At 38.9% G+C, this 25,594-nt stretch overlaps 1 protein-coding gene across 4 annotated transcripts in view; it reads left to right on the forward strand.

Moving 5' to 3' along the window:
• LOC146547623 (sodium-driven chloride bicarbonate exchanger-like) overlaps positions 1-25,594 on the forward strand; it is a 53,094-nt gene that overhangs the window by 7,551 nt on the left and 19,949 nt on the right. For 2 of the 4 annotated variants that reach the window (XM_085265604.1, XM_085265607.1), the window contains exons 3-6: positions 13,760-13,841; positions 24,457-24,600; positions 24,761-24,902; positions 25,100-25,260. In XM_085265604.1, the coding sequence (XP_085121730.1) occupies positions 13,760-13,841; positions 24,457-24,600; positions 24,761-24,902; positions 25,100-25,260 (529 nt within the window). Of the gene's footprint in view, positions 1-870; positions 1,272-13,759; positions 13,842-24,456; positions 24,601-24,760; positions 24,903-25,099; positions 25,261-25,594 lie in introns of those variants that run through there. The other 2 variants (XM_085265606.1, XM_085265605.1) reach the window with 2 other exon arrangements.

The raw sequence follows: 25,594 nt of genomic DNA on the forward strand, positions 1-25,594 counted from the left end.
AGAAGATGATTTTGATTTGATTTTGATTTTATTGATTAGCATTCAAATATCTCAGTGAAGACAGAACAAAGATCTACCACAAAGCAAGAAAGCATGAGACAAGGCTAATCAAAAGGTATTGGCTGAAGCATTTGCTTATTACGCCAACCCTTTTAACAAAAGATCTCTTTGCATGCAGCTCCTGTACACAGGGCTCGAAGCAAATAATAAAACAAAGCAAAAACAAAACAAACAAACAAACAAGAAATTTTTTTTTTCCACCTTAGATAAGTAACTACATCAAAGCAAGATGAGAGACAGATGGATGGATGAGGAGAGGCAGGCTTATGGAAAATTAGATTGCATACTATAATTGTAATATGGCTGTCTGATCTTCACTTATAAATGTTTCAATGATAAGTGCTTTTTCTGTTAATGAAATCCTTCAGAAGTATCAGCTGACACAAACCACAAAGGTAGCACTACTGTAATTTCACAGTGGTCTCCGGCAGCGCAGCAGGAATATTTGCTTGTTCCTTTAGGATCTGCTTTTAGCAGATCACAGTTTTGCTGACAATGCACTAGAGCCAGAGAGCAGCTTCTTTGCCTCAGGTAGGTCATACATACACTACTGTGCATAATGAAACTGCAACGCTCCACCCTGCCTCTTACGTCCTCTGCTAGATGTATGTGTTGACCCGTAACTGTGTGAAGCTCCTTTCTGAGGATAGTGTTTTTAGAGCCCTTGCGACCTATGATTTAGGTAATAGAACAACAGAGCTTGGATGCTCAGCAGTAGAACTCTGCACAGCACAGCACTGGTGATGTCAGAGCGCTAATCTCTCTGGGGGGATTGGCGGATGGACGCTTGTCAGAAACATTTGATGTTACCCTGGATGAAAGGCGTCGGAGGCAGTGGAAGAGGCACAGGGAGAGCTGGCGCGGTGCTGAAGTCTCTGCTTTTGTTTTTAAGTTGTGTTCGCTGAGCTTTTTGGAATAAGGTTGCTGCCTTTTTAAAGCATGGGAAGAGCAGCTGAAAAGAGTGGCTGAGAAGAGAGGCGAGGGTTTGACTGAGATGCACAGACAAACAAGCTGTCTGCCTCTGTTATTCTCTCTGAGTCCTCTTACAACAGTCATAGTCATCCTGAGCTGAGTGGGGCTCAGGCCCTTAGCCTTAGCCTCTTATCTTACTATTGCCGCAAGCACAAGGAGAGTTAGCGGGCATCCTGCCCCAACGTTTCAAGAGGTGCACCATGCTCTCAGTGGACCTCAATAAAGGATTTATTTATCAGGTAGGCTTCTTTGATGTTGTTTCTGAGTTTATTCAAAGCATTACTTGCAATTCAAGCAGTTAGCTCTCACTGAGTTAGTTGACTTTTGATTTGTATACCCTGTTGTTATAATATTGAAGATAACCAGTAACTTAAAAACAATAGCTGGACTAAGGTTTGTATTTTTCCTACTGCATGTATAGTTAATAGCATGTTTGGTTCCTGTGGTGCAGAAAGGACCGGTTGTGCTGATGTGCACGCAAAAGGTCCTGAGGAGGCTGACAGATGTGGCTGCCATTCAGGGGAAAGACAGGAGCTTAAACCTGCTGTACTGACCCTAGTAATCTCTGATAGAGAAATGGGTGAACAAAAGCCAGGAATGCTGGATTTGTTTTAGCTGGAGTACTATGTCAGATATATAGAGTTGCCTCTGTCTTTGTGTGTGTGTTTACAGAATGCTGAATGCTTTTACCACTGCTAGCTCAAATCCAAACAGCTTAAGTCTCAGCCTCATCCACACCTAATGCCCCTGGAACCCCTGTGTTTACAGCAAGCTAGAAAGCAGGAATGTTCCAAGTATTCCTTGCATATTTTTCCAAGGAAGGCTGCTGATGCTGAGCCTGCTGTCATTGCCACAGTAACTATGGCCATCTGTAGGGATGAAAACCATGACAACAGAAGCTGTTGGCCAATCGCAGTGCTTGTGCAGCCACTGATAATCTGTCTTGGCTAGCTACCACCTATACAATCACTCTATTTCACAACACATGTGGAAAGTCGACTAAAGCAGATTTACATTAACAGCCAGTTCGTTCTCCCAGCTGGCTAATATGATTTTTAGTACTCCTCTTGTCCTAGATCATAAGGTAAATTAATGTAAATCATCTCTACTGTTGTGAACATATCAGGAAAGATCCCTGAAGAATTCAGTAATGAGGTCACATACTACTTTCCAGAGAGTGATGTGGTAGTGTACACAGATTCCTGGAAATGAGCTTGTGAGAATCAATAGGATCTGATTTATTCTGGCCAAGAATGTGGAATATAAGCTCCCAGACATATCTAACACTGACATTTAAAGATATCTTCTTTGTTGTTTTGTAACTAGTTAAACCCTCAAAGATATTGTGATTGGAGTATCAGCTATGTTGCATTTGATGATTTTATTCCTGTTTCACTCTATATTTTCATTTCTGTGTGCTGGTACACAGTTTACAATGTGAGGATGAAAAAATTTGCTTTTATTTTAATTAAGCAAACTGTTAAAATTCTAAATGCAGGAGGTACTGTATTGTGAACATTTAAAGGATTTCCTTGAAAGTAATTTTCATCTTTCCAGTGTGGTGAAATTAGATGCTTGTCATCCTGAGGATATTTTCTTTTCTTTGCTGTAGCTTTCACAATTGACTTTTCTTTTAAAAGTGGCTTCAATAAAAACATGGCTGAATTTCAACATTGAAAAATGTTAGCCACATCCCAGCTTAACTTCTTTATATATAAAAAGGTGATTGCATTTTCATCGAATTTGTGCAGAGAAACACATTTGAGATAACACAAGTCCAGGGTTTATGATTCAAATAAAATTAGTATTCATCTATAAAATAATTAAAATCACAACGTTATCAATTAAGAGCACTGATTCATATTATAGCTATAGTCTCACACACTGAAACTAATGCCTGTCGTAATGAGGACACATATGTTCCTTCTTTTAGTGTTACGTATGAACACAAAACTGACAACAAAAAGCAAAATTGAAAACCAACTAGGAGAGTTGACGATTGATACAGTTATTCTACTTTAGAAACATGCACATGTAGAAATGGAAGTTACAATGCTATAAGCCTGATTACTGCCTATTGGAGGTCAGGCTTTTGGCTGTTGGGTGACATTACCATTTACTCTGCTTTAACATCACTCTGGGTTTTTTGCTAGCCTTGTGTTAGCATGCCGTCTGTTCAGATGCTTACAAAGAGCCAATGTTGTGTTAGCACTATAATGCAGTTGTTTCTGGATGTAGTTTGCACTCTTCTTCTTTTATGGAATGAAAATGAAATGAAATGTCCAAACCTAAACTCTGATATTTTCCTCCTTCCTGCACAAGAACTTTAATCAGCTGTTTGTAGATTAGCTGCTAAGAGAAAAATCCGCTAGCCACCTGTTGTGCAGATAACTTAAGAAACTTTGTTTCGCAGGTATGGCATAACTCTAACTGCAATGTGATTATGTCTTACTTTTGAACGTATTACACCAAAAATGGGTAAGAGGAAATGTTTAGCTGAAACAGTAAAATGTGGGAAAGCACAATTGTAAGAGTTGTGTTTTTGAAGCAGGATGTTCAGTTAGCATCCTTTGAGTTCAAACAGGTCACATTTTAGTGTTGGCTGGGTTATCTTTTAGACTCATAGCAAAGATACACAAACACTAAATGCCTTATCGATGATTAAAGCTGAAGTTTTAGTTGGTATCGCTCAGTAGGTGAATGTGAAAGGAATATTGTTTTGTTTGTTTGACTTTATGCTAGGACTTATTTCAAAAATTCTTAAAAGATTCCATTTTTTTGCGAAGAAATGGTTTACTTGAAGAGTTTTAGTCAGGATTTAGAGTGCACCATAGCACAGAAACAGTATTAGTAAAGGTTATTAATCATCTTCTGTGCTTATCCCGCTAGACCTCAGTGCAGCATTCGATGTAGCTGAGAGAGTAAAACACACTGTTAGTATTTCAAGGATGTTTGTTGCAGTAGTCTGATTCTTATCTATCTGACTGATTTCAATTTGTGCATGTAAATGGAAACCTTTTTCCACACACAAGATTTAGGCAAACAGAGTTATGTGTTGGGACCAATACTTTCACATTATTCATACTTCTCTTAGTTATACTATTATTAAAAAATCAATGCCTACATTTTCATTGCTGACACCCAACTTTATTCATCAATGAAACAGGATGATACAAATCAACTAAACTACAGGCACATCTAAAAGACATGACAGACTATAGGCCTGGATGACCTCGAATTTCTTGCTAAAAACGATCTAATACGCCTTCAGCTGATCCAGAACGTTGCAGCGAGAGTACTAAATGGGACTGAAACCCTTATTAGCTTTTCTTCTCTGGCTCCCTGTTGTAATCAGGTCCAACCTAATCTTAAAGACCCTCATACTACCTTCAATTCAATGCAGTTTTATTTTTGTAACGCTAGATCACAACAACAGTTGACTCAGGGTGCTTTATATTATAAGGTAAAGACAATACTACAGAGAAAACATAGAAAATCTCCCAACAGTCAGATGACCTCCTTTGAGCAAGCACTTTGGCAACAGTGGGAAGGAAGAACTCAATTTTAACAGGAAAAATCCTCTGGCAGAACCAGACTCAGGTAAAGGCGGCCATCTGCTACCGCCGACTGGGGGAAGAAGACAGGACAAACTTAAAATTAAAATTAAATACAGAGTGGTGTAGAAACACATAAACACTCAGTGCATCATGGGAATCCCCCAGCAACCTAGACCTTTTGCAGCATAACTAAGGGAGGATTCAGGGTCATGTGATCCAGCTCTAACCTCATGCTTTATCACCTTATAATCCTAACAGAGCGCTTCACTCTCTGACTGCAGGCTATGGTTCCTAAAGGGTGCTGCTACCTCCCATTATCCAAAGTATAATGGGAGGTAGTAGCACCCATCAACGTCTCTAAACAAACACTTTTAACCAGCAATATGTTAGAAAGTCTTTATTCTTCATAGCTCCCAGAATAAAATAAATTCATGTACTCTCCTCAAATTCTACAGCTCAAATTTGTGGTCTCTCTCTCTCTTTGTCAATCTGCCAAATGAGCTAGTTATGTGCTAGCTCCATTGCTAGCATTAGATTGGGTCCTAATCCCAGAGAAAAAAAAAAAAATTAAAAATAAAGACATAAATCCAAGGATGAAACTTGTCTTCAACCCAATTGAATGAGCAAAGGTTCTGGGAACACAAACATTCTTGCGTGCACACTCACAGGTTTGTACTAATTTACATTACATTAGGACATGACTCTGTCCTAATTTGTTTTGAGACATATTGCTGCCATTAAATTCAAGAAGGAGCTAATGCTTTAAAAGATTCATTTTCTGTATAACCATTCACTTTTCTGTTTTCTGTTGTAAATAAAACACAGATTTATGAGATTTTCATATCATTGTATCATCAGTCATCTGTCTTTACTGATATTTTACACAGTGTCCGCTAAAATAAGCTGCCTATTTATGTATTAAAGTGCAACTTTATAATGTTTTTTTCTAAACCACAATCTACTGTGGCCACAAGCAGGATATAATTTGTGAAACTGTACACTGTTTCCAGATAATAAACTTGCATAAACTTTTATCCCCACTGGGAATAAACATTTAGCAGAGGCAGGAACGTGTTGACCGGAGAGAGGGAAACCCATCCGACCCCCCCTAACGAATCCTGGCCACAAGTATCAGTTACAAGACAACAGCAAGAGCAATGTAGTGTTTCTGTGTGTTTTAATTACCTCTGGATTTTGGCGATTTTGGCCTGCTCTTCTTTACAGAGAAGTGGACCAAAATCCCTCCTGAGACGTGAGCAAACCTGTTGACCAACTATAAGAAACGTTTTACTGCTGTGCTTGCCACCAATAGTTTCTCCACCAAGTGCTAAGTGATGTTTCGCTTGGGGATCAAATACTTATTTCATTCAGTGTCATGCAAATCAATTTATAACAATTATGTAATTAGTTTTTGCTGATAATCTGATTCTCTCTCCATTAAAGTTGTACAGGTCACTTGGTGGGGGAAACAAGCTTCTATCCAAACAATTGCAATGCAACTCAGACCGACTGCAGTCAATTTCAGACAGACTGGGTAACTGCTGTCTAATGCAAACAGCTGGCCAACACATTGATATCAACCCGAGTTAGTCTGGAGTTCAACTCATCAGTTGCAAGGTTGCAGAGCCATTTTACTATTAGATTTCCATCCTACATCAACTATGCCACTATTTGTGGAGGAATTTCTCAATTTCTGGGTCAAATCTATGAGGTTCTGGCTGGGCACTGAATGTAGACAGTAACAGATTTGTGGTTTTCATGGATTTATCACACATTGCATATAATTGCCAAATTGACGTGGATCAATCGTAAATTAATGAACACTGATAGTAGACTGTCTTATTGTAATTTGATCACTGTGCTTCTGCATCAGAGTTGGTCACACACCTTCTTCCCACCATAAATAAACCATTTCAAAGACTACAAGATCACAAGTTTATTGAACAAAGTGGCAATAAGACCCCCATTGTTTGAAGCGTTTGAAGACCCCATTGTGCCGTGGGTCTTCAAACACTGTTTTCCATAGTGTGATCGTACCATTAATGATTTGGTGCTGCAGACCCTGACTTTCTACTAGTTGTCCACTTGATATACTATAACCTCCTGAGAACCAGCCTATTCATTTATGTCCTCTGTAATGGATATTTGTTTTTGGTCTATATCTTTTGACTAATGAAGTCCTGATGTACTAAAAGAAGACATTTCTTCATTTCTTAATGAAGCTTTTATTGTGAATGCATGTTTTGAGCATAGCATAGATATCTACATATTGTAGTTGAACATAGACGTTCTAGCAACCTCCGGCCTTAATATAGAACAAAAATAAAGATAAATATATCACAGCATGAGAAACTAAACCACAAACATAACTGAGAAAGAATATTTTTGGACAAGAACATCTATGCTTGTGAGGGAATGAGGGTTTTTTTTTGCTGTACATCTACAGAACATGTAGATTGAATCAAAACAGATGAAGTACAATGTCAAACCTTCCTCCTGAAGGTTGTAACGCTTGGCTTAACATCACTGCGCACATGCTTGCACATGAAGACTTCACACTGTGAGGCATCAAAACCCCCTCTCATGCTCTCTTTGTGTCCAGGCCTGATGGTTTTTTCATCTTTCCTCCTGTGTGCTGCTGTTTCTTCCTATTTTAACACTGCTTTGTGCATATGTGCCGCATATCCAGTACAATTTGTTCATACTATTTCTTTCACATATAATAACTAGTGCATCTAAAACTACAATAAAACTAATAAGCTGTAAAGGGAAAAAAAGCTACAAGGTGAACAGCTATAGATATACTATCTGTTCAGGTTAAATTCAAGTGTCTCTGTTCATCATACCATATCTACCCCCTGAAGCCTCTGTCACTGACCAGCGCATTAACTGAGAACCAGCTGATTTAATTCTACCCACGGTGCAGGGCCATCAATCACTGATCCCATGGTCAAAGACAAGGCTTTATCCTGCTGGCAGATTAATCTCAACCCAGATTGGTGAGCTGGGATGTAGCTGTGTGTGCTGGTCTGGGGTCAGTAACATACGCCAGAAATACCGTTGTCCAAAAATAGAAGCAGGGACCTGCAGGCAGGCGATTCTGGCTCAGCTGTTATATTAAACAGAGTAAAGCTTTGTTTGGGACAGAAAAAAACAAAAGTCCTCATTTGATATTGTTTATTACATCATTTATTCTGTGTGGAAATGAGAGAAAATACAGGAGTGAAGCAGTCAGGACAGTAGGGTGGAACTCATTGTTTCTAGTTATTATATTTCTCTCTGGTTTTCAGTAATAGGTAATTAATATAGATGCACAAACTCCTCAACGCTTCCTATGTTGAAAAACAAAACAGTTCAGAGGAATGGGAGAAAAAAAGTAAATAAACATACTCCAACAAAATACATGCGCCAGAAAAAAAATTGACATTTTGCCTCTATAATACTTTAGTTTACGGTGAGCTCAAGTTCAACTCAGTTAGTGAAAGGTGATCTTTCCAAAGGGCATTATTCCAAAAATCAGTCAGAAGGTTTGTCCAGGCACACCTTTACAATTTTAAGCCATGCTATTTTTAGAGAGGAGGGGCTTTCTCATGGTAACCTTTCGAAACGAGCTATAATTATTTAGTCTTTTTCTAATTGCACTGTCTTTAACACTTAACATGCCTAATTGCAGGCTGATCTTGTGGTGAATCTGTCAAATGACTTTAAATTAGAGATGGCACGATACCACTTTTTTATGTCCGATACCGATACCGATATCATAAATTTGGATATCTGCCGATACCGATATGAATCCGATATAGTGTTTTTTAATCAACAAAACTGTTTTTTTTTAAATATCTTGCTGCATTTTGTATAAGTTCATACTCAAGTTTAAAACAACAACTACACTAAAGCTATTCTGTTATACCTGTATGCAAAAAAAAATATTTCATAGTTCAGCAATACTGATCAATCTAATAAACTTAAACCTACACCATCCTCCCTATTCTGGTATTTTAAAGAGTACTTAGCGTAAATATTAAGCAACCTAACTAATAGGGTTCCAACTCCCAGCAACAACAAAAATAAATAAATAAAAAATAGGGAACCACCCTTCACGCTCCACCTCATGATGCTTAATCGACGTAATCAACCTTAATTTGATGCAGTGTGAAAAAAAATGCACAGAAATCAATTCTTTTTCAAGAAATATTAAATAGCTTCAACATCTTTCTTCAACAAAATTGCAGACTGCACAGATGGTACCTTCCCAAAGGAAAAAGTACTATAGCTTACTAGGGTATATATATTAGACTTAATAGTCACTATATACAGTAATTGACTTCTATTCATTTTACATCAAATTAAAACTTTGGGTGTCAGATAATTATTTATTAAAAGCTAGACATTTTAAATGAGAATAAGAAAGAAAAGTATGTCTTTGTGCCCCCTTTTCCCTGTTAATGTCCTATCGGCCCCCCTGGCTAAACTTTGCTAGATCCGCCCCTGCACAGTTACCAGCCGTCAACTACAGTAGAAAAAGATCCTCGAGTAGAAAGTAAATAAATTCTAACAACAGCTTATCAAGCTTAAACGTGCTGCTGTTGTTTATCCACTGGTTTCCTCTTTCTGGTGCAAAGTGGGCCAAAAACAAACAAGAGAGACGGACTCGCGACAGAAAAGCTGATCAGCTGATCATTAAGCAGTTTCATGATTGAAGTAGCAGCAAGAAGAGGCAGTCGCTCCATATATCGTTTGTTAAGCTTAACGCAGGAATGCTTTACAAACATTCAGAGATGGACTTACACACTTGCTTTACTTCTCTCGGGGATAACTTTGTCGGAGATGAAATGCCGGGTTGCTAGCGAAGCTCCAAATGCTATCCAGACCACCGACAGGTCCCGCATGCCACAGCCGCTCTATCACGTGATGCATACTGCTCCGAAGTGCTAACGTTCTGAGGTGAGTTACGGCGTGTTGCAAGTTTTGTGAGGTGCTTTCGTGATATTTAATGGATCGGATTACATTTTTTATTTTTCTCCGATATCCGATCCAGTAATTTAGGTCAGTATCGGACCGATACCGATACGTAATATCAGATCGGTCCATCTCTACTTTAAATTAGGGTGCACAAACCCAGAACAAAGTTTTGGAGTCACCCTGTCAAATAAACCAGTTAAGTGACCTTTGCAGTACTACAGATTTACTGTGAGGAAGAGTCGAGAAAGATCTTGTTTTTCTTAATATTCTTTGCTATTAAGTGTCATGTAGAGTAGTTGTTCTGGCTCCTCTGAGTCCATCCTGAGTGGAGTTTCTCCATTGAAGAAGCTCTCCGTACACCTGTCTAGTAATCAAATATGGAGTATACACGGCCTGAGTTTGCAAGATTTCTCTGACAGATCATGGTCGTCATTATTAATTCCATAATTAACCAAACTTGGATATCCACCAACTGCCCACAAACAATCTCTAAGTTTCCATTCACTCTTAACTATACTAATAACTAATAAAACTAATGACTATCACAGGTGGACCATATTCTCCTCTTCGACTCCTGGTAATTCTTTATCTCTTCTTTGACAGGGCTCCCATATGCAAACCTGTAGTGCTGCTAAATCTCCCTGCCAACTGCTCTCTATCAGTAAACCATTCACTTCTTAACTATGACTTCTTTAAACTTGCCAAGTGTTGCCTGGGTTTGCTCTTTGGATCCACCTTTTGGCAAAGCATGACACCAGAACTGTTACAAACATTCAGATCTTCACTGCAGCTTCTACCAAGAAAGAAAAGGACAGGGATTATATCAGTTTATTAGTGTTTCTGTACTTTTTCGCTCCTTGACATATACACACTTTGTCTTGAGTGACTCATATGTGTGACTGTAGATTGAGGTGCAGTACATGGAGTCTGTAGAGGGTTGATTCTGGATGCATAGGCATAAATAGTGACAAAATGGAGACACTGAGGAAATGTCAGATTATCATTTACCATCTGCCACACTGTAAAAAAAATTGTAATATAAAAGTATTTTACTGTGTATTTTACAGTTTTGTACTGTTCTTCTAGAATATCATTAAATTCACATAAATAGACTGTGATTTAACATTTCAAATGTAAATCAACGTAAAATCACTGTAAATGTAATAAAACATAATTTTCTTGTTTTTTTTAAATGTATCTGTCTGTACATATGCATATTTAGATTGTTAAAATACATTCACAAATGTATCATAATTTCACAAATATTTGTCCGTTATTTGAAAGATTGAACTGTTAAATTCAAACGTAATGCTATGGAAAAATCTATAAAATGATTTGTATAAACTTTTTTTTTTTTACACCAAATAATAATAATTATTATTGTTATTTAGGGCGATGGTGGCTCAAGAGTTGGCAGTTCGCCTTGTAATCAGAAGGTTGCCGTTTCGAGCCCCAGCTCGGACACTCTCGGTCATTTTGTCCTTGGGCAAGACACTTCACCTACCACCTACTGGTGATGGCCAGAGGGGAATTATAAAGTAGAATTGTAAGGCGCTTTGAGGGTCTCAAAGCGCCTCCTTTGCATATATAAGTTAACATGAAATTTCAGACTTAAAATGACAAAAAGTAACTGTCTTAGTCTAAATGATTAACTTAACTCTCCAGCCCTGTCTCCAGTTCAGTAACTTCAAATATATGCTTCACATATTCATAGTTTTTTCCATGTCTAATTCATTAAAAGTTTTTCCTTGACCTTAAACAGGGTGTAAAAACTGCCTTCCTGCGTCACAGTCTGCAAAGATATTCTAACCATATAATGGTCAACATGGTGAGATATTTTGGAGCCAATGGGCAGCATTGCTGCCATTTTGAAATGTCCATGAAAAACTTCAAATTTTCTCTGTCAACAACTTATTCAATTCAATCTTTATTGGCAGACTTCATGTCCATAAAAACAAGACAAAAAAAACACACACACACAACACTCCCCCCCCAACACAAGGTATAAACCATTAAATATATATATGTATATAAATAAGTATCTAAAACATTTGTAAAAAAATATAAAACCATAATATACATAAAACACAATTACTTAAAATAAATCAATAAATACACAAACACTTTAACCAGTGCTTTCTGAGACTGGATGAGTAACGGGAACCACTCAGTGTCGGATCTGTGAGTGCTAAAATTATACTGTTACTCGAACCATCCAGTCGTTCTCTAAAATTGAACATTAGCTTCCTTAAAAGTGCTTTAAAAGTCCAAAAACACCCACAGCTACAAACATCTGGCTGGCACTACCACTTCTAGGTATCCTGCAAAGGATTCTCATCGCATCATTATATGCAACATGCAGCTTCTGCATGCTACATTGTTTGTAGGATGACCACAAGGGGGCAGTATATAGCGGTGTGCAATACGCTTTAAACAAAGCCACTTTAACTGGAAGTGAACAAAAGCTGAATTTGCGTGCAATAGTATTTGCCTGCACATAGAGCTTACACCGTTGTCTGTATATGTCATCATCATCATTCATTTGCTCAGTAATAAAGTGACCGAGGTATTTCACCTTTTTATGAACTTCAAGAGTTTTTTGTGCCAGTTTAAACAAAGGGAAATTTAGCTGTTTATCCTGCTTGGTTCTACATATCAAAACAGCACTTTTAGCAGCATTGTACTCAATGTCATATTGCACACCATATTCAGTACAGACATTAAGAAGATCCTGTAACCCAGCACTGCTTGGACTAAAAACAACCAGGTCATCTGCATACATAAGATGATTTATCAGTGCTTTACCTAATATACACCCAGTGTTACAGGCTCTCAGTTGTATGGACAAATCATCAACATACAAATTAAATAAAATTGGAGACAAAATCCCACCCTGTCTAACACCATTGCTGACACCAAAGGGGGCAGAAATACTGCTTCCCCATTTAACCTGCATGTTCTGATGAGCGTACCAGTAAGAGAGAATCCTCACGATGTACTGAGGAACTCCCCGTCTCTTCATTTTATCAAAAAGTTTTCTGTGGTTCACTCGATCAAAAGCCTTAGAGGCATCAATGAAAGACATGAGAACAGATGAATTTTTAGCCCTGTACAAACTGTACAAATCATGCTATTGTCCTTTTTTTTGGTGTAGTGTATTGAATTAGATGATTGAAGTCTGAAGCAACAAGGTATATTGGCCGTTTATTTATTTAGCAAACAGGGGCGTCAGTGGCATGCAGAAGCCACAACAGCCTGAGGGCCCTAACAAAGAAAAATAGACCGAACACAAATTTCTCTACTTTTTGTGCTAAGTTTATTTTTTTGGTCAAATACTATTGTGTGAAGACTACCAAAATGCTTGTTGATACTGAATAATTCGATGATTTGCACATTCATAGGGAACATCTAGTAAAACACATATGATCTAGGAGCTAAAGACAAGACTCCTAATAAAAAGAGAGAGAGTGATAAGACGCAGAGTCAGAGGTATAAGAGAAAGTGACAAGGAGATAGAGAATTTATCGCTACGACCACTTTTCTACTACTAGAAGCCACAGAAGTTGTCTCCTTTTTTTTTGTCTCCAGAGCATATGTTAAAAACACCACATTCATATTTCAGTGTTTTCAGTGAATATTAAAAGCACAGTGAACACTCAAAAGTGTGTTTTTTTTATTTGTCAAGGTCAGAGCTATTTATAGAAGGGTGTTACCAGAAAAGCACTACTCTGTGTCCATTATCACCAGGCCTTGTTTCTTCCACTCTACACTGAGTGTGTGCTCTTGCTCCAGTTCCCAAGAAACTGGGCTTGGGGAAGGTGTGGGTGGGTTAGCGTTTACATGATTTAAAGCGTACACACAATAAGGCGATCTTCTTAAAGGTGTAACTGAAAATGGTGTACTCTGGCATTCCATAGATGAATGTGCTCCTTCTAAATTGCAATTGGCTGTCTGTTGTTGCCATGGTAACAGTGACTGGATGTCAGCCTTAATGCTGAGTTTTCCTGTGTGTTTATTTCAAGACACATCGTCTCACTAGGCTGATAGCAGGGGAGGCAGAGAATTGTTGCATTTAGGGCAACAGGGAAGTGCTACACCTGTGAATTTGTAGGAAGATAATATTAAAAATGTGCATGCTACATACAAATTGTTGGTTCTTATTTTTTTAATGCTGAGTAATCACCTTTGCCTCTGTGTGTCTCCTATAGAGAACTGATGAAGAGGCAATAGTGGACCGCGGGGGCACACGCTCCATGCTCACCACCAATTTTGAGAAGGAAGAACTAGAAGGTAACATCACTAAGTGATACTGAACATTTGCTTGATACAACAGAGGCCAAAATATTCAAATGTTTATTCCCAGGTGACTCAACAACTGCTCACACCAACATTTTCCATAACACTGATCAATTATATCTATCATTTTCATGTGTTATATAATATCAATGTAATATATAAAAGCTACAACATAGCAGTGTTAATCATAGCAGAGCCTAGGAACACCAGAAAAGCCGTATATAATATCAGTCCACCTGTCTAAGTCAGAATCAGAATCAGAATCAGAAACTTTATTGTCATTGTCATGAGAACAACGAAATTAAGAATGGTCCCCGATCATTGCATCATCCCTAGCAATATCAAAATATAAATAAAACAATAAAATTCAATAAATAAAATAGATAGAATACTTAAAATACTAATAAGATATAACAGTAAAACATTCACATACATTCCCACACACATGCTTCAGACCGTGCATAGATTAACACAAGAGTGGCGTGATGGACATTTTTTTGTAGTATTCAGATGTGTTATTGCAGTTGGATAACAGCTGTGTTTGAGTCTATTAGTCCTTGCTCTGATTGCCCTGTACCGTCTGCCTGAGGGCAACAGTTCGAACAGGGAGTGGCCAGGATGTGAGGTGTCTTTTATGATGTTTTGGGCCTTTTTAAAACAGTGGGCGTTGTGTAGAACTTCCAGTGTGGGGAGAGGGCAGCCAGTGATCTTTTGGGCGGTGTTAATGATCCCTTGGAGTGCTTTCCTCTGAGCCCCTGTGCAGCTAGTGTACCAGATGCATATGCAGTAAGTTAGAACACTCTCAATGGTGGCTCTGTAGAAGGACACCAGCAGTCTCTGTGTGATGTTATTCCTCCTGAGAATTCTCAGGAAGTACAGTCTCTGTTGGGCCTTTTTCAGCAGCTCGGAGGTGTTCACACTCCAGGAAAGGTTCTCCTCTATATTGACTCCCAGGAAGCGGAAGCTTGCCACCCTTTCTACACAGTCCCCATTTATGAATAGTGGTTGGATCTCTGCCTTTTTCCTTCTGAAGTCTATTATGAGTTCTTTGGTTTTTGAAGTGTTGAGGAGGAGGTTATTGGCCTTACACCATGACGTCAGCTGCTCCACCTCGTCTCTGTACGTAGACTCGTCTCCCTTGGAAATGAGCCCCGCCACTGTGGTGTCATCTGCAAATTTCACAAAGATGTTGCTGTGGTGGCGAGGAGTGCAGTCATTTGCAACATGTCATTGCAAATGGATGTTGGATTTTGATGTGAGTGCTGCTGCATCAAAGAGCACAAGGTCTTTTCTCTGCACATCTGCTTGCATCAGCATTTCAGATGACATAAAAGAGACAGAGGTGCAATTTCTGCACCAAACAGCATCCTGAATAGACAACAAAGTTCAAAGGGTTACAAAAGGGTTTCCTTTTTGTAAAAGTGGACTTAATTTTTGTTTAAAAAGAAAAACCTTAATAAATCCACAGGGAAATATCAGCAAATAAGAAAACATCTTAAAAATGCAAAAAGATCAGTACTCCATGACAATCATATAATGTAAGCAGACCAAACCTTGGGTTTAGTCCAAGAGGATCTGGAACAGGCTCTCTGTTATGATATGTTTAAAAGTCATTAACTTTATAGTGCTAAGTAGCATCGCATGTTAAGACAAAGACTAACCTGACTATGTTAACAACAATGAGAGAATTGAATGTTGACTCACCAGTTTTAGTAATACAACTGTCCCCATATCTATTTTTGAATTTATTACCTTTATTATTTGACATTTTTCTTCTGCTCTTGCTCTTGACGAAGGCGGTCGCACTTTTCTCCTCTCCGCCTTTCCCTTAGCTTCCCTGCTTAGCCTCTTATGTCCTTGTCTAGTCTCGTGTTTTTTTGTATTACTTTTCCCTGGAACACTCTCTCACAGTCTGTTCTCTAAAACCTAAAAGAGGAATTATGGATTTGATCAATTGGTCCCTAAATGCAATTGACACCCCTTTCTCAACGAGAAGTTTGGGCTTGGGTGAGCCTGAGTGCTGAAGATATCTACCTATTCGGAACCATGGTAACAGGGTTCTGGCTGATCGGAGCTGGCTTGGCCCTGACTTATCGAAGAATTAAGAAAGCGGAACCGGCTGTTTTTTTTGTTTCCTGTTCTCATGCTGTCCTCCCAGGAGCCCAGCATGAGTAGAGGTCTCTTTTTTTTCCTCTTGTACTTTCCCATTGTAGTGTATATTTCAGTGTTTTTTTTTCTGTAACGCTACCAATCTCCGACCTGTATCCCCATGTGATGTCTGTGTCGTGTGTGTAAGGTTGGGGGGGGGGGGGGGGGGGGGGGTGTCCTATTTCACTGCAGGCCAACCTGCACGTGGCGAATAAAGCCTTGATTGATTAAAGGTAGTGAACATTACTCATACTAACGTGCTAAACCTGTAATTTTGCAATACAAGTGTAATAAAAAAAACCCCAAAACAACCCTGATGTATTTACATGTTTAGTAAGATGACCAAAGACAATCTAAACTAGGTGAAAATAGGCAAAATAATGTGGGTACATGAAATAATTTTAGAAAGCAGCATACAAGACAAAGGCCTGTTAGGAGGCAAATGGTGAAAATAAATGTACATTCATACCGAGAGCATTAAAGAGTTTTCTGTGCAATAGTCAAACAATAGAAAGCTTTGGTACACTCAAAAGATGAGTTATTACTGAAGCAGAATTGGTTCCCCGTCAGCATCCACAGAATTTTTGTTACCAGGCAACGTGGATCTAGGTAGCTGGCAGAAATGTCAGTCTTTTATTCTGACACTCTGTCAGTGAGGCAGTACTTTCATCTCAAGGACCCGCATCTCTGGATGATGGTTTCCATAATTACTTTATTCTTGTCTGTTGCTGTGGTAACACAGACTCTTCAAAAAGCAGGAAAAGAAGATCCTCTGAAGTTATGTCACTGCATAACTCCTCCTACTAGATTAGTTCTAGGAGAGTTAATTATGTGTATTACACCACTGTTAATAGATCCAATTCAAATACAAAATTGAACAATATCTCAATAGAAAGTATTCCCTTAATGTGTTAAGTATGACCCCTATTCTAAAAAATTGGAATGTTGTGTGAAATGTAAATAAAAAAAATATGAAAATATGAAAAGAATAATATGAGCTTGTTTTGAATTTAAATTTGAATTTGTTTGCAGCAACATGTTACAAAAATATTCTTTCAACAAGAGTCGTAAACATTTGGGAACTAAAGAGATCATCAGTTGGACCTTTTGAGGAGGAATGTTATCTCATTCCTGTCTGACATTCTAGGACTCTAGCTGCTCAACAGTCGTGGGTCTTCTGTCATATTTTTGAAAGGTCCGGACTGCAGGCAGGCAATTCAAATCCTGGGCTCTTCAACAATGAAGCTACGCTGTTGTAAAAGGTACAGCGTGCGGTTTAGCATTATCCCTCTGAAATATGTGAGGCCTTTCCTGAAAAAGATCTTGACTACACCAGAGAAGAGCGGTGACGTTTCTGTTCACATGTTACTTCTTCTTTGGATAACAAAGCTTGTGGATAACATGGTGGACTGTTTTCATGAACAGCAATTTCTAGAAGTGATCTTGAGTCTATGTAGATATTTCCATGACATAATCATGGCTGGGTTTAATGCAGTGCCGCTTTAGGTTGAGAAGATCATGAGCATTCAATATTGACTTATTAGTGTCCCTTACACACAGAGACTTCTCTAGAGTCTCAGAATCTCTTGAGTATATGATATGCTCTATATGGTGACATAGTCACAGCCTTTGCTGTTAATGAGCATTATTCTGAAAGCTCTAGATTTTTATAGAGTGGTAAATCTCTTCCACTTTTACTTAAGAGAAGCTCAGTTAACTTAATTAGGTGCAAAATGTTCCTCCGGTTATTTCTTTATCACCGCTTACTTTTTGTAATCTTTTGTTGCCCGGTCCCAACATTTTTGAGACATGTTTGCTGACATTAAATTCAAAATCAGGATGATATAACTGTTCAAAGTCAAGGAGAAATTTCGCCACCACCTTCCCCTTTTTCACAAGGGAAACATGGTCTTTTGATAAGCTGATGTCCTCAGTAATCTCTGTCATCGCTCAGGAGCTGTTGAGGATGGAGGACTTTCAGCACTGGGTATCTCACCTGCAGCTGGATGTGAGATGTCTTCTCAGATGTATGCCTGATAGGTCTCTGTGAGTGGGGAGACCCAGAAGTGTTCGCTGTTGGTGACCACTTGGATGTGGTTGTTATGAGGAAAACTCTGACAACAGGTGCTTCATTGACTGGGTAGGGGGGTATTTTCAAGAGAAGGACCATAAATGGCACTTGTTTGAAGTTGCTCCTTCAAACAAATATGTGGAGGACAGTTTTTCTGGCTTTGAGCTATTTCTTGCTGCTTCTGAAAATTGTAATGTCTTGTTAAGGACGTCAATGCAACAGCAGTGGTGTATATAAACTGTCAGGGAGGCTTTCTCTCGGTGACATTACACAAGTTGGCTCACAGCCTGATTATGTAGAGCAGCAAACAACTCCTCTCATTAAGTGTGACGCATGTTCCTGGTGTGTTGAACACTGGAGCGGATTTGCTCTCCAGAGGTTCTCTACTCTACAGGGAGTGGTGACTCAATCCCAAAATAGTTTACCAGCTGTGGGACAAGTTTGGTAAGGCGTCCGTAAATCTGTTTGCATCATGCAATGAATTATTTTCTATAAGAAACGAGGGCGAGGACACAAAATCTCACCTCACCCATGGCTGAATGTGCTGCTACATGTGTTTCTCCCTTTCAACCTCAGGGAGCAGTGACTGTCTCTGATTTTAATTGCTTCTCATTGACCCAACAGGTCATGGATGACCATCCATGGCCTGTTGGGTCAATGAGAAGCAATGAGCCTGTCTGCTCCACAACCAGCAGTGGCCACTGCCTTTGTGACTCAATCCCAAGAGGGTTGAGGGACTTAGCGTCACAGAGACATAGGCAGCTTTTTCAACCACATCCAATGCAGTTAGTTCTCAGGGCCTGGCATGTGAAAACTTGAATTTGAATGAGTCTGTTCTTCTTCTGTGGGTCATTGAGACCATTCAGAGTGCAACAGCTCTTTCCACATGTTCACTTTATGGTGTGTATCTTAGATATGGTGTTCAGATAGTGCTCAGTTCCAAAGCTGTTATGCTTCCTTCAGGATTTGCTAGATAACATGTATTAAAATGTATTTGGCTGCAATTTCAGCCTGTCATGTTGGCTTTGGTTCTGCACCAATTGGTCAGAATTCTCAGATAAGGAGGTTTATGAAGGGAGGCCACTAGCTGAGGCCTCCTGCCAAGCCTGTTTTTCCCTTGTGCGATTTACTGACAGTTTTAGAGGCACTTTTAGAGCTGCCTTTTGAGCCTTTAGAATGTCTTTACTTAAAGGAACTTTCACTCGAAACACTCCTATTGCTGTCTAGATAAAATCCGATGTTTCTGTATCCTATGCCTGCCTTCGTGTTTAAGGATAGGGAGTCTACCTATAGCTGTCCCACACTGGAGCTTTTAACTTTTCATCTCCTGTTTTTTGCTGATGAGAGCCAGACGTGGCTTCACTTTGCAGTGTCTGAGCTTAAAAATGTAACCAGAACTAAAGGGTTTAGGAAAAGCAACAAACTCCTTCCTGGGATCCTTCTTACAGAAGGAATCATGTGTCCCTCCAGTGGTTGCCACACTGGAGTGCCAGGGACTGCAGCCTCCTGTGTACCTGCATGCACATTACACCAGGAGAATACCAAAGGCTAGGTCACGCACCTTTTTTAAGAGTGTTTCTGTTGGGGACATCCATACAACTGCTAGCTGGGCAACCCCACACACATGATTTAGGTTTTATTGCATTGATGTTACCGCACCCTTGTCACACTTAGCATGTTTACTATTATTAGCTGCATGCTGACTTTAGTCTTGTTGACTTTACTCTGCAATATTCTATATTGCATAAAATTTGGAGCAACACTGAAAGGAGTTCCCAGAAATACTTGTTTCATGTTTGATTAACATTTGATATGAAATTATAGCAAGCAGCTGCTTTAGGAAGTTACTGACATTAGGAATATATTCTGTAAATGTATATTTTACAGAATTTTGAATATGAATATATTTGAAATAATCAGCTATTTTAGCTATTTTAAATAGTCTCCAGTTGGCATCAAAAACTGAGATATATATAAAGACTATCTCTAATCAAAGAAAACTTTGCAATGTCAACAAGTACAAGAGGTTGCCACACATGACATGAATAAACTGAGAACATAAACTGTACTGCTTCTTCAGAGGCCAAGGCAGTTGTATGATAAGACTGCAAAACCCAGCAAAAGCCAATCAGAATTACTTTTGTCAGTAGTCACGTAATCCTACACATACATGAATACACACCCATGGACTTGAGGATGTGGACGCTAAAACACAGCATGTCACACAGCTGAGTGAATTCAGGCTGAGGCTGACTGAAAGCCAGTGAGATGTGGCAACAGAAGAAAAGGAAAAGAAACATCCTATGACATCAGCAGTAGTTTAGGCCTGGAGGACAAGTGCTATTTTTGTAAAGTCCTTCACTTGTGAGACTTGCTCATGAACTCTAAAGCTCTCTTGCTTTCCTGTTATGTGTTCCTCAGCTGCCTAGGTCCTGTCTGTTCATATATGAAATTTCCTGCATATGCACAGTCATTCTCTCCTCGGCTTCTGACATGCATAATTCAGTCAATGCTGAGAACAGTTTGCATCGGCAACGGTACATGCTCTGTTAAGAAGATAGCCTCCAAACTACAAATCTATTCTGACCTGTCGTTCATTTTCTCATTGCATCCTCTGAGATCTAATTTTTTCTCTGGATTCCTATTGGTGCAGGGTGTGTACTCTGAAATGATCTGATGTTACTGTGCTCCTAGATGATTCATCTTTTGTCTTTTCATTGCTTAAATCTGATTAGTATGCTGTGATGAGATTAGGCATGTATCCAAGCAAGTGAAAACAATTCAAGGCAATCACTGGGATATTTTTATCTGACAAAATATACAATATACAGTACCGAAAATATACAGTACCGAGTTTTTCTGATAATCAATCAGATATGTATAGGAAGTGTATTCACACTTCAACTGTACATTGCAAATATAATAATAAATAATCTTTCCTCCTATATTAAAAAATACACATATCCTGAGGATTTAAAATACTTGTACTTGTATTCAATTCAATTCAATTCAATTCAATTTTATTTATATAGCGCCAAATCACAACATAAGTCGCCTCAAGGCGCTTCATAGATACAGAGAAAAACCCAACAATCATATGACCCCCTATGAGCAAGCACTTTGGCGACAGTGGGAAGGAAAAACTCCCTTTTAACAGGAAGAAACCTCCGGCAGAACCAGGCTCAGGGAGGGGCGGCCATCTGCTGCGACCGGTTGGGGTGAGAGAAGGAAGACAGGATAAAGACATGCTGTGGAAGAGAGACAGAGGTTAATAACAGATATGATTCAATGCAGAGAGGTCTATTAATACATAGTGAGTGAGAAAGGTGACTGGAAAGGAAAAACTCAATGCATCATGGGAATCCCCCGGCAGCCTACATCTATTGCAGCATAACAAAGGGAGGATTCAGGGTCACCTGGTCCAGCCCTAACTATATGCTTTAGAAAAAAGGAAAGTTTTAAGCCTAATCTTAAAAGTAGAGATAGTGTCTGTCTCCCGAATCCAAACTGGAAGCTGGTTCCACAGAAGAGGGGCCTGAAAACTGAAGGCTCTCCCTCCCATTCTACTTTTAAATACTCTAGGAACAACAAGTAGGCCTGCAGTGTGAGAGCGAAGTGCTCTAATAGGGTGATATGGTACTACAAGGTCATTAAGATAAGATGGGGCCTGATTATTTAAGACCTTGTATGTGAGGAGCAGGATTTTGAATTCAATTCTGGATTTAACAGGAAGCCAATGAAGGGAAGCCAAAACAGGAGAAATATGCTCTCTCTTTCTAGTCCCTGTCAGGACTCTTGCTGCAGCATTTTGGATTAGCTGAAGGCTTTTCAGTGAGTTTTTTGGACATCCTGATAATAATGAATTACAGTAGTCCAGCCTGGAAGTAATAAATGCATGAACTAGTTTTTCAGCGTCACTCTGAGACAGGATATTTCTAATTTTAGAGATGTTGCGCAAATGGAAGAAAGCAGTCTTACATATTTGTTTAATATGTGCGTTGAAGGACATGTCCTGGTCAAAAATGACTCCAAGGTTCCTCACCGCGTTACTGGAGGCCAAGGTAATGCCATCCAGAGTAAGAATCTGATTAGATACCATATTTCTAAGATTTTCAGGGCCGAGTACAATAACCTCAGTTTTATCTGAATTAAGAAGCAGAAAGTTAGCGGCCATCCAGGTCTTTATGTCTTTAAGACATTCCTGCAGTTTAACTAATTGGTGTGTGTTATCTGGCTTCATGGACAGATAGAGCTGGGTGTCATCTGCATAGCAGTGAAAATGTATGCTATGTCTTCTAATGATACTGCCTAAGGGAAGCATGTATAATGTAAACAGAATTGGTCCTAGCACTGAACCCTGTGGAACTCCATAATTAACCTCAGTGTGTGAAGAGGACTCTCCATTTACATGCACGAATTGGAGTCTATTAGATAGATATGATACAAACCACTGCAGCGCAGTACTTGTAATACCTACAGCATGTTCTAATCGCTCTAATAGGATATTATGTACAGTTGTAATGTTGTGTTGAAATGCACACAGTTTTCACATGAACACTAATTTCAAATGCATACTTTCACTTTAATTCAGCATGTATACTGTTACAAACAAAGTGATATATTTAATGGTTGCTAATGATAAATTATTTATGAATGAAATAACCTTTTTTACAGTGGTATGCAAAATGGGTTTGATCTTTTCCTCTAAAGGTGAATGCCAGCAAGAGTGTTGTTTTTTCAGTAAAGTAGACATGTAAATTTGTACAAAAGTGCTAGTGCCTTTGATGGGTTGATGAAAACAGTATAACCAACCACTTTCCCTTGTGTCATCTTTCTGGTGAGAAAAAAATGACTTAAAGTGATGCTCCTTTGACGCACCCTATTTTGTGGCTCCCTAGCATCAAATTTCATGGGGTATATCCATGTGGTGTCACATTATGCCGGACAATGTGGCGCCTCATACGGTGGTGAAGCCAAATAAAGAGAACAGCGTGTGTAGAAGTATTGTCTGTGTCCGGACACAGAGCTGAGAGCCGGCAGGAAGGCAGCAGTGGCCAGCTCGATTGCAATAAAAGAGGAGAAAGTCAGCTCGCATTATCTTCTCACTGACCCTGCGGATGCGCGCGTACATACACATGGACATTAGAAAAAGGCCTTTGTGCTACATTGTACAATATCCTTTCACAATCTCCCTTTCATTATCTGTTCTGTATTTATTTGATGAAAGTAAGTAATTACAAAGATATTATAATGTCAAAATCATTTCAACTTGTGCAAAGATGACCAAAGACCCTAGAGGTAGTAGTTCGTTAAATAATGTCTTTGTGGTTTTTACCTAACAGACAATGGCATTTACTTCTCTATATTACTGGGCAAGTTGAGCATTGTTATTTTTATTTATGTACAAGCTACAAGCTATGATAGCTTGTTTTTATTATTTTTTTCTAGACCCGTTTTTGAAATATGATATAATAATATAATTTTCTTTATTAAACCAGCATTTGTGACAGTTAAAAATATGCCAGTATGGGTTCTTTTTATATGCATAAAAATAGGCTAAAGTCTAAACTCAACACTGCAATTCTATATGTGATTTACTTCTACTTGGGAATGAAAGGTCTATAAGTTGAATTAGATGATGTGCATTGGTATATTTAACCAATGTACTCATTCAGCTGCTGTCCTAACACATGTAGCAACCTGTAGAAAAAGGTTTAGGTAAAATAATATTTACAAGTTTTCCACAACGTTTACAGCAAATGACTCAAAATACGGTGGCTAAAGGCTAAAGGATGTTTTCTTTTCACTGGAGTACCACAAGGATTGTTGCTCAGTCCCATTTTCTTTGTATTCTACACCAGGTCTTTTGTTTTATTTATCTGTATGGGTGACCTCTGTCACAGTTATCATGCTAATGATACTTAGCTTTATTTCCACAGGATGTACGTACCCCCAGTTGTGCCAGGGATCTAACAACATTAATAAAATTTCTGCCACGTTTAAATATAATATAATATATAATATATAATAATTAGTTTACCCAGATGGTAAAAGTGTTTGGTTAGGCAGTTATAGAGTAATGTAAGACTGCACAATGCAACCCAGCTGTTTTATTTTGCATTTTGATTTTGAAAAGATAACAGATTTTACATGAATAATTAAAAACATTCACTGAAATAATCAGGACATTTCCTGATAAATAAAAGTTTGTCTCTAAGAATTAAACTTGTGACATTTTGGGCTTTTACTGAGCTACTTCTTAATCTTGCCACATCCCACATTGGCAGTATTCCTGCGTATGAGTCACTGGTGAGTGACTCACCGATTAGGTCTGTAAAATTTTAGATCAATGACACAGCTAATCTTCATCTTTTTCCATCTTTTCTCTAGGTCACCGCACTCTATACATTGGGGTTCACGTTCCTCTAGGCAGGAGGTCGCACCGACGACATCGTCACCATGGACACAGACACAGGAAGAGGTCCAAAGAGAGGGATTCCACAGCTGAGGATGGAAGAGAATCCCCATCACACAGTAGGTTTTGGTTCTAAAATGCTGATTTAGATTACACATTTTTACAGAACCTGGGTTATGTGCTTCTAATCCATGTCTTCCAGTGGTATTCAAATTCTTAATTTCTTTGGCTTTTTTCTTCTTTTCTGTGCTTGTCTTCCACCTATCAAACTTGCTGCAGCAGACACACCAGCTCAGAGGGTGCAGTTTCTGTTGGGGACTGAGGATGGCGATGAGGAACACATCCCCCACGCCCTGTTCACTGAGCTGGACGAAATCTGCCTCAGGGAGGGTGAGGATGCTGAATGGAAGGAGACAGCAAGGTATGCCTTTGTATTTTTTCTCCCCTGTTGTGCTTGAGACTTTGAATTGTTTCTATCTAAATAAAAGCTTATTAAATTGATGTGGCCAGAGGACTATGAGTTAGCAATGTGATAAAACATAATGTACACATCAAAACTAAAAGGAAAATACAAGGAAAAATCGAGGAATTTTTTTGTGTGTTTTCTTTTGGTTGCAGGTGGCTTAAGTTTGAGGAAGACGTTGAGGATGGTGGTGAGCGGTGGAGTAAACCCTATGTAGCCACTCTGTCTCTACACAGTCTCTTTGAACTTCGCAGCTGCATCATGAATGGCACTGTGATGCTGGATATGAGGGCAAACTCACTGGAAGAGATTGCAGGTAAACACTAGATGAAGTGATTTTTAAAAGGGTTTATGCGACCTTCATGGCACAAAAACATGCAGCAGGCACATTTGTTCAAAATCTACATAATAAAAAAAAACAACCCCCAGCTAAAACCTCATCTTTAGACTCGTGTTTGGTTAACTTTTTGTTTTTATGTTGGCTTTTGTTGTGAAGCTCTTCGTGGTGTTTCTCTTGAAAGCTTCTTTGCTCAAGTACTTAATATAATCGAGCCACTCTCCCAGTGTCAAGCTCTATTTTTGGACCACACTTTGTCAGTCTCTGGTACAACAGTTTTCTCATGTTCCTTCTTTCTGATGTTGCTTGTCAG

Source organism: Mchenga conophoros, linkage group LG23 (assembly GCF_057382185.1).
Source record: "Mchenga conophoros isolate Kocher_MC1m ecotype Shallow Benthic linkage group LG23, M_conophoros_male_GT1.1, whole genome shotgun sequence".
NCBI lineage: Eukaryota > Metazoa > Chordata > Actinopteri > Cichliformes > Cichlidae > Mchenga > Mchenga conophoros.